This window comes from Peromyscus eremicus, unplaced genomic scaffold (assembly GCF_949786415.1).
Source record: "Peromyscus eremicus unplaced genomic scaffold, PerEre_H2_v1 PerEre#2#chr22_unloc_1, whole genome shotgun sequence".
NCBI lineage: Eukaryota > Metazoa > Chordata > Mammalia > Rodentia > Cricetidae > Peromyscus > Peromyscus eremicus.
In genome coordinates, this window is record NW_026734286.1 from 11,802,957 (window position 1) to 11,818,532 (window position 15,576).

At 54.6% G+C, this 15,576-nt stretch overlaps 1 protein-coding gene across 3 annotated transcripts; it reads left to right on the plus strand.

Annotated features, from left to right (window-relative positions):
* The first annotated feature begins 3,787 nt into the window (after positions 1 to 3,787).
* Spmap2 (sperm microtubule associated protein 2) lies at positions 3,788 to 14,361 on the plus strand. Of its 3 annotated transcripts, none has more exons than XM_059251821.1 (8): positions 3,788 to 4,147; positions 5,095 to 5,214; positions 5,463 to 5,534; positions 6,028 to 6,089; positions 6,713 to 6,782; positions 7,774 to 7,891; positions 10,816 to 10,975; positions 13,975 to 14,361. In XM_059251821.1, exons 1-8 carry the CDS (start codon positions 3,846 to 3,848, stop codon positions 14,211 to 14,213), a joined length of 1,143 nt encoding a protein of 380 aa, XP_059107804.1. In that variant the 5' UTR covers positions 3,788 to 3,845; the 3' UTR covers positions 14,214 to 14,361. The 3 variants fall into 3 exon arrangements, with proteins under 3 accessions (XP_059107804.1, XP_059107807.1, XP_059107805.1); XM_059251824.1 differs by lacking the exon at positions 13,975 to 14,361 and adding an exon at positions 12,585 to 12,791; XM_059251822.1 differs by lacking the exon at positions 5,463 to 5,534.
* The last annotated feature ends 1,215 nt before the right edge of the window (positions 14,362 to 15,576 follow it).

Consider the following 15,576-nt stretch of genomic DNA (forward strand, 5'->3'; position numbering starts at 1 on the left):
AGTCCTTAAAAGGTGGATCGCACGTACCCTCCCCCTCCTCTTCATGTGTCTTTCCAGGAGGCCTGATCACACCCTGTCCTTTTCTCCTTTTCTTAATAAAACTCTTGTTACTAGATTTTTGTTGTGTTCCGTGACTTTTCCTCGCAGGGTAAGAGCACCGATAAAACCAATAGCCAGAGCTGTGGGATACTGACCAAGGGAGCTGCAAACACATGTGGAACCAGCCCAAGAGAGAGAAATGTATTCCAGTCAACAAAGCTGGAAGGGTGGAGCCAAATAAACCCTTTGACATAGGACTTAGAGATACTGGATTTGGACTTTGCCCTGCTGAGGTTTGGTCCAGCATTTCCTCACTGTGTCCCCTTTCCTTTTGGAGTGGTAATGTATATCTTGTGCCATGGCATATTGGATTTTATCAAGTGTTACAGTTAAGGAGAATGCCATGAGTCTCAGAAGAGACTTTAGACTTTTAAGCAGTGTTGAGATTGTGAAAGACTATGGTAGCTTTTGAAGTTGGACTGAATGTATTTGCATTATGCTGTAGCTACAAGCCTACGGGGGCCAGAGAGATGAATGTGGGGATTTAGATGAGAATATCTGTCATATATTTGAATGCTTGGTCCCTAGTTGGTGGAACTGTTTTGGGGTGACTAGGATGTAGATGAAGTTTTCCTAAGCTGGCAGCCACTTCCCAAATAACTGACTCGGAGACTTAATATAAATTACAAATGCTTGGCCAATAGCTCAGGCTTGTTACTAACTAGCTCTTACAACTTAACCCATTTCTATTAATCTATGTGCTACCCCAAGGCTTTTACCTCTATCCCATTTTGTGTGTCCAACTTGTTCTGCATCTGGCTGGTGACTCCTCTGACTCCACCCTTCTTCCTCCCAGCATTCTCTCTGTCTCGGGCTGTCTCACCCAACCCCTGTGCAGCTATTGGCCAATCAGCTTTTTATTAACAATGAGAGCAATACATATTTACAATGTACAGAAGGATTATTCCACATTGCTAGGATGTGTGGCCTTGTTGGGGGAGGTGTGTCATTGTGGGTGGGCTTTGAGGTTTCAAAAGCCCATGCCAGGCCCAGTCTCTTTTGTTCTACGCATCTCATTTATGGAAAAGATGTAATCTCTCATTACACTGCTCCAGCACCATGCCTGCATCCCTCCTGCCACGCTTCCCACCATAGTGGCCACGGGCTCATCCTCTGACACTGTAACCGAGCCTCCAATTAAATTTTTTCTTTTATAAGTTGCCTTGGTCATAGTTGTAAGGATTCTGTGTATGCACAGCTCGGGGGTCTTGTCTGGTGCCTTATTATGTCATTAGCAGGCGACTGCGTCCCAGCCTAAAAGCTGAATGTGCACTCCCACACTCTCTGTGCCTCTCCCTCTCTCTCTCTCTCTCTCTCTCTCTCTCTCTCTCTCTCTCTCTCTCTCTCTCTCTCTCCCTCTCCCTCTCCCTCTCCCTCTCCCTCTCTCTCTCTCTCTCTCTCTCTCTCTCTCTCTCTCTCTCTCTCTCTCTCTCTCCTTCTCCTAATAAAGCTCTAAAAGGTACCACTGGGTTCTGTCGTGACTGTAGCCAGCACCGCCACGGTAACCGGAGCCAGCTACCAGCGCCATATACCCTTTCAATAGTGACTCTTCACAGCAATAGAGCAGTAACTAATACACCTGCCAAGGCCAGAAGATGGTGTCAGATGCCCTGGAGCTGGAGTTACAGGCACTTGTGAGCTAATACATGGGTGCTGGGAACCAGACTACAGAGGAGCAGCAAGTACTCTTAACTGCCGAGGCCCCCCCCCCCCCGCCCACCAGTACAACTATTCTATGTAGCTATACCTGGGGTTATATGAACAATTCTCAGAGGAAAAGAAATAGAAACAGCAGTCCTGCTTTCTCTGGCTAAGCCTGTGGTACCTCGTCATGGTTCCCACAACACACAAACAAGGGAGTGGATGGACTTTGTTTCCTGCCTGGGACCCCCAAGATGGAGACTGTCCCTCCGTTCACCCCCAGAATGCCCAGGGCCTGCAATGGTTCCAGTCCCTCCATCTTTGATATGTATTAGCCAGGGTTCTCCAGGGCATCGTAAGGGACAGAATGAACATATGTAACAAAGGGCACTTTTTAAATTGTCTTGCAGGATACGGGATGGACAGTGCAGCCATGGCTGTCTGAGTTCTGCAGAGGTTGAGTGTCTTACAACTGTCTCATCCACAAGGCTGGATGCCTTACCAGTCCCGATCTGGCACGGAAGGCCTGGAGGGGTCCTGGAGAATCACTAGTCTTCAGCCCATCTTGCAAAGCTGAAGAGGCTGGGTTCTGATGTCAGGTAGCGGTGGAGGCAACCACAGAGTAGACGCACTCACCAGCAAGAGGCAAAGGCCAGCAGGGAGTACTCCCTTCCGCGTCGACCTTACCGTCACTGGGCAGACTGGAAAGTACTGCCACGCTACGGGCCTGTCTCCGCGCCCCAACAGCAGCTAATGTTTGCTGGAGATGCTTTCACAGACCAGCCAGGCTGATCTCTTACATGGCCCCAGATCCAATCAAATTGACAGTCAAGGCTAGCCAGCACACCTGTCAGAGGTTGGGGTGTCACCCTGGGTCTGGCCCCTTGGTTGTGACCTTTGAACTGGCATTGCCTCCAAGGCTCCTGTCTTAGTTGGGGTTTCTCTTGCTGTGAAGAGACACTATGACTACAGCAGCTCTTATAAAGGAAAACTTTTATCGGAGTGGCTTGCTTACAGTTTCTGAAGTTCAGTCCATTGTCATCATGGCAGGAGCATGGCCCCATGCAGGCAGACATGGTGCTGGCTACATCTTGATCAGAAGGCAACAGGAAGTAGACTGACACTGAGCGAAGGTTAAGCAAAAGAGACCTCAAAGCCCGCCCCCACCGTGACACACTTCCTTCAACAAGGCCACACCCCCCAATGGTGCCACTCCCTGTGAGCTTATGGGGGCCAGTTACATTCAAGGTACCACAGCTCCTTTGGGTCCTGCCCCTCCCAACCCCCCTCTGGCAAAGAAGGTGGAGGTAAAGGCTCTGTAGCCATGGAACAGGGGCCAAGGTCCTCTGTGCCATTAGCTCCCCACACGTCCAGGCTGGAGATGGGAGCTGTGTTGGCAGTACCTCTGTCAGAGCCATAATTTCACTGTGAGGATGCACGGTGGCATATTTGGAAGGTACTTCTTACATAACTTGGGGACAGAGTCTACTCATGTGGCAGTACTTTGAGGTGTGAGGACCTGAGAGTCAGCTGCCAGAGGAGGAAGTAGAGACCTAACGCCCTCTCTGAGGGTGTACAGTTTGGAAGCTCCAGAAAGCAAAGACTCATCTATCGGGTCACCTGCCATCAGATTAACAGGCTCTGTGGCCACAGAACGGCTGCTTGAGCATCAGACATTAAAAACAGGCCCAACATAGCTAGGAAGAAGAGATGAGGTCTCTTTTAAGGAAAAAGAGAAAGAATCCATGTCCAGAAATCCCCGTGGATTCCACAGACCCACCCATGGGAAGGGGTACAGCTTCCTGTGAGATCTGAATCCGGGCTTGACTCTGGAGTCCAGTGCAGACGGGTCATCTCAGCACTCAGGAGGCTGGGTTTGAGGCTAGCCTGGGCCATATAGTGAGACCCTGTCACCCCTTGTCCTCCACTCCAAAAGAAGGACATGTGTGGTGGGCCCTGAGCTGTGCACCTCAGACCTGGCTCCCAGACTGGATGGAATGAGGGCCTCAGAATCCACGGGTGGGCATTCTCCTGTTGCTGTGGCAACCACAGACTCACTTGGGTGTGGAGGGAGTGAGTTTAAAGGGTTAGGAGGGATCGAGCATATGGGGGACCTTGGTGAACACCGTGCCAGTTTGCTTAACAACCCTGCCCCGGAGGCCAAGACTTCGGGTGGGTCGGAGCACGGGCAGAGCAATGGCGGTCTGGGCAATGGCAATTTGGGCCACCAGAGTGCGTCCTTTGAGAGCCCCTGGCTCCAGGGTTCCCAGGCCACCGCCGGGGTGGACGCAGAAGACCCAGAGGAAGAGATTCCCCCGGAGGAGGTGGCTGGGGAGGAGCTCCCCGAGGCCCCCGATCTGGATGACAGTCTTGGACGAGAGCTGGAGGTGGAAGTGGTTGAAATGAGGTAGGTGTTGGGGAGCTGGGGGGCAGGTGGGTGCCGGGAGGAAGCTGACATTCCCGTCTCTCCTGGCCATTTTCATCGTCCTTCCCCTTAGAGACCCCAGCTTCCCCAAGGCCGGGGTGCTGTTGGTGACTGTCCTGCTCTGGTCCTGACACAGGCAGCTATTCAGTAAACACTGGCGAGTGAAGTGGTGTGTCAGGCTTTCCTGGGCCACCAACCAGCTCCCAAATCACGACACAGACTTATATTAGTTATGAGTGCTCAGTCTTAGCTTATGCATGTCCCACTAGCTCTTATAACTTAATTTAACCTGTTTCTCCTCATCTACATTTTGCCTCAGGGTTTTTAACCTTTCTCTCACTCTGTATGTCCTACTTTTCCTGCTTCTTCTGTGTCTGTCTGTCAGCTGCCTGGCTGGCCGGCCCCAGGTGGCTCACCCTCTTTCTCCCTCGTTCTCTCTCGTTCCCTTCTCCTCCTCTCTTCTCTCTCCTCTCAAGCCTAGATTCCTCCTCCTATTTATTCTCTCTGCCCGCCAGCCCTGCCTATCCCTCTCCCGCATAACTATTGGCTGTTCAGCTTTTTGTTAGACCAATCAGGTGCCTTAGGCAGGCAATGCAACACATCTTTACATGGTTAGACAAACGCAGCATAAACAAATGTAGCACATCTTTACATACTTAAAGTAATATTCCACAACAAGTGAGCACTGCGTTCTTTCTCCCAACAGCCCCAGGAGGTGGGAGCTGGCTTCTTCCAGTTCCATGGGCTCTGGGCTCTGTTTATGAACAGTGGGGAGCCTGGGTGATGCCAAACTCCTTCACAGAGAGTGAGGAGGCGCCAGGGGCCCAGAGCCGACCAAAGATTTCTGATGAGGGGCGGGCAGACTGCTCTGTAGGTTCCCAGACACGTCAAGGTGGACCAGCAGACCCTGACACCACACTCTCTCGCAGCCAGCTGTCCATCACCGAGCGGACTCCCAGCGTCTCCGTAGCCAAGAGCAAGAAAAAGAAGGGCCGGAGGCTGCTGGAGCTGGCAAAGCCCAAGACCAACTGGCAATGCCTGAGAGACAGGTGAGGGCGGGGCCATGAGGTGGTGAGGCAATGGCGGCCCCGGCCCGCTGTGCTCTTCTGACCCCGTCTCCAACCCCTCCCCTCCTCCTGCGTCACCTTGGGCAGGGCACCTAGAGAATGCACGGGCTGTCGGGGAAGCGTCAGGCAGAGGTTGGGCCCTTGGGTGGTAACCAGTGGAGAGTGAGGAATCTGGGAGCCAGTGGGGACCCAGAGGCAAAGGCAGGGCCTGGGACCCTGTCTCGTCGCAGGAAGGGGTGCTGTTGTAAGGGCTATGCCTGGATGTCCCCACGCAAGAACAACTTGCAGTTCTGCCTGTATTGGTGAGTTGGGGTGTCCCCTCCCTCTGTCGCCTGTGCATGTCAGGGACATGCCAGGCCAAGGGGTACCCCTGAGCTGTCTTTTCTCCAGGGACCAGGTTCTGGGGGTGGAGGGCTCTCGGATGGGGGCTCCCTCGTGCTAGGACTGCCCAGCCTCCTGCTGGGCACTGGGCCTGCTGGGCACTGGGCCTGCTGGGCACTGGGCCTGCTGGGCAGTGTCTGCACACCCGAGGGCCTAGCTCTCCAAGTGCACTTGGCCTTCCCCCCTGCCCCATCTTGGAACAGGGGCCTTGCTCGAGATAATCCGTTTCCCCCGGTGCTCACGGCCCTAGTCCAGCCCAGTCTTCCTTCCCTCCGTGTCCTCCTCCCGTTTCCTCAGGCTGCCCTCCCTGGCTCCCCAGCTTCCTGTCCAATGCTCCAGGGCCCCAGGCTTCCCTTCCCCAGCAGGGCACAGGGCACAGGGCACTCTGCCCTGAGCTGCTCGGCTGTATTCCAGGCCTTCTGTATACTGGACCGAGCGATTTATCGAGGACACCACCTTGACCATCACGGTCCCTGGTAGGTTCCGTCTCTCCAGGGTAGCCTGGGTGTCCTCTGCCTAGTCTGGGGCCTGCGGGCTCCATTCAGTATGTGGCCACGTGTGTCACCTCCCCAGGCTTCCCCCACCTCCCTGAGTGGCTAGAATCCTGTAGACACATCACAGAGTGTTCAGGACAGAGTCTTCAAGGCAAATCTGGACAGGGCTAGTGTTTGTTCTACAGAGATCCCACCTTCCTCCCCAAGTGGGACCCATCTTCTTCAAATAAAGCCCTCGCCCAACAAAAGCTCTTATGTGGACGACCCTAGCCAGCAGGGTCTCTCTTGGGGCTCCAGACTCAGCCATGGCCCACGAGCCCTAGAAATCCTAGGCTGGCACTAACTTCTGACAAAAACCCAGCTTCTGAGCCTCGCGTGTTCAAGCCTGGGGAGGAAGGAGCCACAGTCTTACTGTCCTGTCGCCTGTGTCATGCCTGTTCTCCCCATGATAGGGTGGCTGTGGACACCTCTGGCAAAGTGTCTGCCCATGTCTCTAGCCTGTGCCCCCTGCCTGGACCGGTGGAGGGCTGAGTAGAACCCTGGGGTGGAGGGTGGTTCCCGCTGGGGCCCAGTATAGCTGTGGTGACTGGACCATTTCCGTTCAGCGGTGTCCCACCGAGTGGAGGAGTTGTCGCGGCCCAAGAGGTTCTACCTGGAATATTACAACAATAACAGGTGAGAGAGAGAGAGAGAGAGAGAGAGAGAGAGAGAGAGAGAGAGAGAGAGAGAGAGGAGAGAGCGGGCGGGAGCCCTGGCTCTGAGCCTCCTCCTCTTTCTTTCCGAGATGTGCTTGGCATGTCCCACTTCTGGGTCTTGAGTCTCAAGAGCTTCCAGCCAATGTCCCAAGGTGGACTGACCTCGGGGGTCGTGGGGGCAGCACCCACAGGTGACCAACCTGGCCTCACGTGTCCTTGGCATTCGTGACCGGAGGTTATGGAGGCGGGACCTAGAGGACAGTCACGCTTTCTGAAGCCTGTCCTCAGAGCCCCTCAGGCAAAGCTTTGCTGTCTCTGCGCACAGAGGAAATACACCCCCACTGACGGCTGCACTGTGGGGTCCTGGGTTTCCACACCTGTGTTTACGCACAGTCCCATCGTGCCTTGGCACTGTGTTACCACCTGAGTGGGAGGAAGCTGAAGTCACGCTCACTCGTGGGTGGCAATGCCCCCGGCCCTGGGGTGGATTCAGAGTGAGCTGCTGCATTCCCACCTCAGGCAGCCGGTGGGAGGGTTTAGCACTCGCAGAAGCTCAGGTCAGCTGTGCCATCCTGTGGCGGTGTTTGCTCCCACCCAGACCGACGTGGCAGAGATGGGACCTGGTTTTACCCTTTGAGCTCAGGGTAGTCACCGTCCTAGCCTTTTGGGGCAGCCACAGGACACGTTACCTCTGGGTTCTCATCCCCATCAGGCTATTTTGCCTGGCCCTTTGCCATCCGGGAAGGTGGGGAAAGAAAGGACACACCCGAGGGTGGCCCACCCTCTGGGCTGGACACCTGGGAGAGATCTGTTTTGGCCCCGCTGGATCTCCCAGGAGGCATTTCCTGCCCCAGGGTCCTCAGATCACACATCCCAGGAGCATTCTGGGCATTCTGAGAAAGACCACACACACAGTCCCTCACAGCTTTCCAGAGGGGTGGGATGATGGCTGAACTCCGGGTGCCTTTTAGGACAACACCCATCTGGCCCATCCCTCGGTCCACTTTGGAGTATCAACCGTCTAATCGGCTGAAGCAACTGGCTATTCCAAAGGTTCGCAACAACATCTGGAGCATTAACATGTCTGAGGTAGGTGGCGCTTGCCACACACACTGGATGGGACAGTGGGGACAGCTGCGTGTAGCTGGGTGTAGGTGAGGGGACGGGGTGCAGCATCTATGGGGTGGGTGGGTGGGTGCTCCTCCACACTCTGGCCCTTGAACTTTGTCACCCTCCCCTGCCCTCCCTGGGATTCCAAGACTTCTTGATCACTCCCCGTCAGCCCAGCATCTGGTCTCCAGCTGGGATGGGGCTCCACTGTGAAGTGATACCACCCAACGGGATGTGACCAGTCACTCTGGGTGGTCATCTGAACCCGTTTCTTTTTTTAATTTAATTTTTTTATTTTATAATTTTAAAGTCCAGCTGGGTTTTCCTGGCCAGACAGTCTGAGTCATGAGCCCCGGGTTCAGGGAGAGACCCTGTCTCCAAAACCAAAACCTTGCCAGGCATGATGGTGAATGCCTTTAATCCCAGCACTGCAGAGGCAGGAGGAGGCAGGAGGAGGCAGGAGGAGGCGGGAGGAGGCGGGAAGAGGCAGGAGGCAGGTGGATCTCTGAGAGTTCAAATCCAGCCTGGACTACATAATGAAGTCCAGGACAGTCAGGGCTATGTAGAGAGACCTTGTCTCAAAAACAAAAACAAACAAACACCCCCCCCCCCCAACCATACCAAACTAAACTAAAGTGGCACACATCTGTCATCCATGGCACTCACTGGGTGGATGTAGGAGGGTTAGGAGTTCAAGGCCACCTTTAGCTACTTAACAAGTTCAAGGCTAGCCTGGGCTACTTGAGACCCTGTTTCAAAAACACAAAACAAGTCCTGGCAACATACCACCTCTCTCATAACACTCCCAATCACGCTTCTGATAGACCAAGGAAAGTTTAAAAGCAGAACAAAAACACATTACAAAATAACAAGAATTCATTAACATGTGTTCCGGAAGTGTGGCCCGGACTGAATTCCCTGAGAGTCTCAGGTGACTTTTGAACTTGGATTTCATTTGGATCCAAATGAGAACTTTCCACCCACCGCCTCCTGTCCCCACACTCACACTTGGTGTGATGCATCCACCTCTTTCCTGCACTCAGGCCACTGCTGGTGCCTCAGGGCTGCAATCCCCTAAGGCCTCCATGGTCACCTGGACCCTCTGAAGAGTCCAGGTTCCTGGGCCTGGAGTTGAGGCCCCATGGGGAACTTTCTATCCTTCTGCAAGTTCCTCCCCTGTAACAGGTGAAGGTCTAGCCTCAGCCAAGCCCAGGCTTTGCCCAGAACAATCCCTCAGTCGTACCTAGTCCTACACAAGGCCCTCCTGAGTGTGTCTTGGCACTGTGGTTACTGGCCTGGTCTCTCGGGGACTCCTGTCACTGCCCATCGTGTGGTCCCGAAACCAGCTCCCTGGAGCTAGAACTGTGTCTTCCTGTGTGCACTGGCTTTGCAGAGCTCAGTAAGTCCTGCTAGGTTGTTGACACATGCAGGCCTCTCGGTCTGTGAGGAGCAAGGTTAAGGGACCCGTAAGAGGGTCAGTGGGGAAGACTCAGGCTGGACAGTGGGTTGGGGCTGGAGAGATGGCTCAGCTGTTAGGAGCCCTGGCTGCTCTTTCGGAGGATCTGAGCTTCATCCACAGCACACCCCTGCTGGTGACTCCAGTTCCAGAGGATTTGGCACCCTCTTCTGGCCACTGAAGGCAGTGCACACATGTGATGCACAGACATATACATAAAAATTATAAAAATATTTTTAATAAAAGAACGTACCTTAGGGAAATATGTCCTTTGGCCTGACTCCCTTTCCCACCTCAGCAGCCCCTCCATGGCCTCCCCCCTCCACCTCAGCAGCCTCTCATGGCCTCCCCCTCCACCTCAGCAGCCCCTCATGGCCTCCCCCCTCGCCCCCAGCAGGCCTCATGGCCTCTCCATGCACCTCAGGAGCTCATTCTGTCCTCCTCTTCGCTGGTGACTGGTGTCCACCTCCCTCCCTCTGTTCCACACTCACAGTGCAACCATTGGCTTATGTGGAAGCATTTTAACCCACGTCCCATCTTGATCAAGTGAATTCAGCGAAGCTACCCTCTGGCTTTGCATGCGTGCTACGTATTGACGCACAGCTGCGAGGTACGAACACCTCCGAGCTGTTCAGAGCTGCTCTCCTGCTGTAGTGCACGGACCCCCTCCAAGCTGTTCAGAGCTGCTCTCCTGCTGTAGTGCACAGACCCCTCCAAGCTCTGCACGGAGCTGCTCTCCTGCTATAGTGCACGGACCCCCTCCAAGCTGTGCAGAGCTGCTCTCCTGCTGTAGTGCACGGACACCCTCCAAGCTGTGCACGGAGCTGCTTTCCTGCTGTAGTACACGGACCCCTCCAAGCTGTTCAGAGCTGCTCTCCTGCTGTAGTGCATGGACCCCTCCAAGCTGTGCACGGAGCTGCTCTCCTGCTGTAGTGCACAGACCCCCTCCAAGCTGTGCATGGAGTTGCTCTCCTGCTGTAGTGCACGGCAGATCTGCTACCACATTGTCACCAGCGTGTTGTCAAGTGATTGTCCAGTGATAACCTGTTTCCTCTCTGTTTATTATTTATTTTATTCATTTTGAGACAAGGTTTCACTCTGTAGACCCAGCTGGCCTTAGACTCACAGAGATCTATCTGCCTCTGCCTCCCTAATGCCAGATCAAAGGCGTGTGCCACTGTGCTGGACTATTATTATAGTCTTCCTGGTATTTTGCTTTATGATTTACCTTTTCAAAGTCAGCTGAGAGCACTGTCATCTTGTGGGGTCCCCAGAGGGGCTCTTTGTGTTCTAAGGGCCACTAATCCTTGTTGAAGACAATGCAAATCTGATTTCTCCTTGGGAGTCAGGGTGCTCCCGCTCCCTGGGCAGTGAGGGTGCTCCCGCTCCGCTCTGCGGACAGTGGAGTCCTGACTGCTTCACTCTTTCCCTCCATTCCCGCTTCCAGATTTCCCAGGTGTCCAGAGCAGCCCAGATGGCAGTCCCCACCCCACGGACTCTTCACCTGGCCAAGCCCAGGCCCCCGGCCACCCTGTTGGAAGAGTGGGACCCTATGCCGAAGCCCAAGCCTCATGTGTCAGACTACAACCGCCTCCTTCAGCTGGCAAGTGAGTGGATGCCCTCCTGGATGTGGGGTGGGTGAGGAGACAGGATTGAGGCCTGTCTTTGCCAGAGTGTGTGCCTTCCTTATGCTCCATCTCCCTCGACTGCAGACTGGCTGTCTGAAACCTGGAAACTATCAGAGAAAGTGGGTGCAGGACATGAAGCTGAGGGCAGGCACTGGGCAGCCAGACTGTGCTGTGAGGGCTGCTTTGAAACAAATTATTTGATCCCCTTCCGTATGAAAGCTGAGTAGCCATTCGCCAGTGGCAAAAGTAATGCACACTGTTCACCGAAAAGACAAGAGCCTAGAGAAGGAAGTGAAAATAACACCTAACGTCACAGCTTCGTACACACACACACACACACACACACACACACACACACAAGCACGCACACAGCGCAGAGCCCATGTGGGCAAGTTCACATGCCTCTTCCAGGCTATCCCGCCACTCTCACTGACCAGGCCGGAATCCAGTGGGTGAGCCTTTAGCACACTGGGGCCCCCCGTGACTCCCACGTCCAGCACACAGCAGGCAGTGGGTTTGGGTGACCTTCCGTGGATACCTCACTGAAGTGTTGTTGGCTCAGGACTCCCCTCCTGTGTCATCCCTGCACCCGTCCACCTCAGACAGGGACCCCCACCCCACCCCCCACATAGTCTACACACTTTTTGCACATGGCGTCACTGCCTATGAGTGACGAGTGTCTAGGTGTGTCTTCGCCATAAACCGTCCACGTGTGCGGGACCTGAGAGCCCAGAGTCACTGTGTCTGTGCTGTCCGGTGCCGTTTGCCCTCAGTCTCCCCCACCTCCTTCCCAGCTACTGTCCTGGGTTTTGGTTTACGGTATGGAGGAGCTCTTTATAAAGGATGTAACTAATCCTTTGTCAGACCCCTGAGGTGACTCCTTCCAATCTCCCTTGTCCTTTTAAATTTTGTCTGTGGGGTTTTCTGTTTGTTCTTTTGTTCGTTCTTGCAATACCCGAGGGTGAGCATGTGTGAGCGTGTGTGAGCGTGTGTGAGCATGTGTGAGCGTGTGTGAGCGTGTGTGACCATATGTGAGTGTGTGAGCATATGTGAGCGTGTGTGAGGGTGCGTGAGCATGTGTGAGCATGTGTGAGTGTATATGAGCATGTGTGAGCATGTGTGAGAGTGTGTGAGCATGTGTGAACATATGTGAGTGTGTGTGAGCGTGTGTGAGCATGTGTGAGCGTGTGTGAGCGTATGTGAGTGTGTGAGCGTGTGTGAGTGTGGGAACATATGTGAGTGTGTGTGAGCGTGTGTGAGCATGTGTGAGTGTGTGTGAGTGTATGTGAGCGTGTGAGCATATGTGAGTGTGTGTGAGCGTGTGTGAGCGTGCACGTCCTCGTGTGTGCTCCTCTCCCCCAGGCCTCACTGTTTACTCTGTGGGTGAGGGCAGCTTCAGGCTTGCGGTCTGACACGTGCCCAGCCACAGAGGGCGGTGACCGGCACCTCTTGGAGGCCCGCGCTTGCCAGGCACTTGCTCTGGGGTGTGCTTGGCTGCGGGTGGGAGCACGCGACCAGTTCTGCTTCTGCCGATCGTGTTGGAGCAGAAGAGGGGGTCCCTGCTCCACTGTCATGCTGTGCTTCACAGAGTTTAAAAGCCCAGCTGTTGGGGCACTGGCTGCTCTTCCAGAGGACCTGGGTTCGATTCCTCCCAGCACCCACACGGCAGCTCAAAACCGTCAGTAACTCCAGCGCCAGGGGAACCGACACCCTCTTCTGGCCTCTGAGGGCACCAGGCACGCATGTGGTGCACAGACGGCATACGGACAAAAACACTCAGACATATTAAACAATAAAGTCATTTTTAAAGAGAGAAAAGCTTAGGTGTCACAATGGCTGAAAGGTTCCATGCTGAGTCCCCTGCCCCGGACCCCCGAGTCCCAGACGCTGGCTCATTTCTAGCCCAGGACCTTTGCTAGCAGAGCTTTGATCCAGCTGGGGGCTTCCCGGGATTTGAGGGAAGGGCTTGTGTTAGCTGCTTTTCCTCTTGCTGTGACAAAATGCCAGATGAAAGCAGTTCAGGAAGGGCCGCTTTTGGCTCACGGTTTGAGGGGGCAGCCCCCAGGACGGGGCCGCCTCATTCAGGGTGGGCTTTCCTGGCTCTGTGAAACCTTTCTAGAAAGGTTCTCATAGACACACCCAGAGGTGTGTTTCCGTGATGATTCTCCATCACGGGTTCCGTTTCTCTCCCCAGGGCCTCTGTACAGTCGGGCTGTTGGTCCGGGGGGACCGTGTCCATCTTCACCGAGGCCTAGGCAGACGGGCTTGATGGAGGCTGTGGCTGCTCTGTTTTGGGAGGATGGGAGTGTGAGACGGGGCGGGGGGCGGGGGCGCTGACCAGGAAGAGGCCCAGAGCCACAAGCCAGGGAGAAGCACTGTAACCCTGCACCCCACCCCAAAGGTGTAGAACACACAGACTAGGCTCTTCTCTCCACCACTACCACCAGGTCCAGGTGGAGAAGGACCCATGTTCTCCCTGGTACCTGTGGCCTCCTTTCTGAGTGCCGTGACCCATGGAAACATCTTCACAATTCACCCTCTTGAAGGATGGTTTACAATGTTTTCACAAAGTTGTCCAGTCATCACCTATCTGGTTCCAGAACGTTCTGTCACCACAAAAGAAAACCTGGTCCTCATGAGCAGCCACTTGGTTCTCTGTACCCCTGAATCCACTTCCCTTTTTGGATTCACCTGCACTGGATATTTCCTGTCACGGACTCCTATGCTACGTGTCCTTTTGTGTCTGGTCCTCTCACTGTCCTTGAGCCCCACCCCCCAATCCCTCGTGCTGTGTTGTTGCTGAGCCTCGGTCCCGTTCATGGCTGTGTAATACTCCAGTGTGTGGATGCCGTGTGCTCTGAGTGATACTGTGAGCGTGACCCACAGATTCTGTCACTCGTTTGCTGGTGGGCAGACCCAGGTTGGAGCTTGGCCCGAAAAGTCTGAGCCTGGCCTTGTTCCTCTCTTCTGCCCTCTAGCACCCAAGGCCATGTCAGAAAAGTGTGTTCCTGACCGCAGTCCTCAGTGGGAGGTCCTGGAAGCCACCAAGAGAGCAGTGGCCAGTTCACGGATCATCTCTCTGGCCCAGCCCAGAATACGCAAGGACCTCAATGAGGGCTACAACCCGTACTACATCTCCCCGGCCTCTCTGGTGGCTCAGGCATCTCCTCGCATTTACGAGCTTGCCACCCCTAAATACATCACCAAGAAAGTGTGACCGCCAGGCCTGATCTCCAGCCCGCCCCCAGTAAACACCCAAGTGCATCCTTGCCTGTGTGCATGATTCACTAAGCTCCGTGGCCTGGGTCGGGGGCAGGCAGGGATGCCAAAGGCCAGAACAATAATAACGTTATTTTTGCATTCTACCTGGGATGTGCGGCCCTTTTATTTTTCAAGTTTCTCTTTCCATCTCGAGGGCCTCTGCGGCTGGGACTCAGCTCCTTGTCCCATCTTGCTCCCTAGACTTTCCCCATCCGGCTGCCTCCCACATGCCCACATGGACCTGAAGTTCAGCCCCATGGCAGGCTGGTCCTTGTGGTGACCAGATGAGAAGATGATCATCCTCTTATGGGGTTCCCGTTGAACTTGTCACAGGGTCATGACGTTTGGAGGGAGGATTGGGAGGCAGTGAGGCTGGGAGGGGAGTACTCTTGGCCGTTCTGCCATCTGAGGGTCCTTCACTGCACAAGCCGGGGCCACACAGCAGAACATGGCTTCAGGAGTTGTCAGAAAGAGACTTCTGTCGATCAGTTCCTCAGACGCGGGCAGCTGGTTATGCAGGGCAGACGGACTGAGCAGGCTCTGTGTTCCCAGTGAACCACCCCCAGGGTCTGCCATCTCTCAGGTCCGTGATGAGCACCTGACATGGGTCCTGGGGTTACAGTTGGGTGGAGTTGAGGTACTTCCTTCTGGTAGATCCAGGGAGCACATACTGGTCCCCTGTCCTAGCGTCTCAGGGGGCCAAATTAGCTTGAGGTCCTTCCTCCTCTGGAAGGAGGTGTCTCCAGGTCTCTGGGCCAACTCTCCGTTCCTCTGAGGATCCATGCCGGTCCCCAGTTTAGGGTCCTTTATTTAATCTCAGGGAGGCTATTCTGGAGTGTGGAGCTGTGCAGAAGGACTCTCTCTTTCTGTGTGAGGTCTTACACAAAGCCTCCTGTGGCTGGCTGTGTCACCCGCGAGTCAGCTGCCCTCTTCAGGACAGTGAGATAGACCCTACCCGTTTGTGTGATTGCCACAGCATTGTTTCGCAGATCCTGAGCTGGGCCTGGGCGTCTGACCCTCTTGGTTATAAGTTGTCCAAAGACATGAACTTTTCTGGTAATGTAGAGACTGGGATTGAGCATTTGCTGCACAGACCTAGACCAAGAATCAAAAAGCCAGCACTCCAACTGAGAAGATGGGGGAGTCTCTGAACACAGCCACGTTCTTGGAGGCGAGGTCTTTCTCACACACTGGCGGCTGCCAGGCAGACGTGTCTACGTAACAGGAGGGAGGTGGTCATCATCCAGGACACTGGGGTGGGGTCCCCACTTCTGTAACGCTTGGGTGGTGCGTCCAGGAACTGGGGCAGTTGTGAGGAT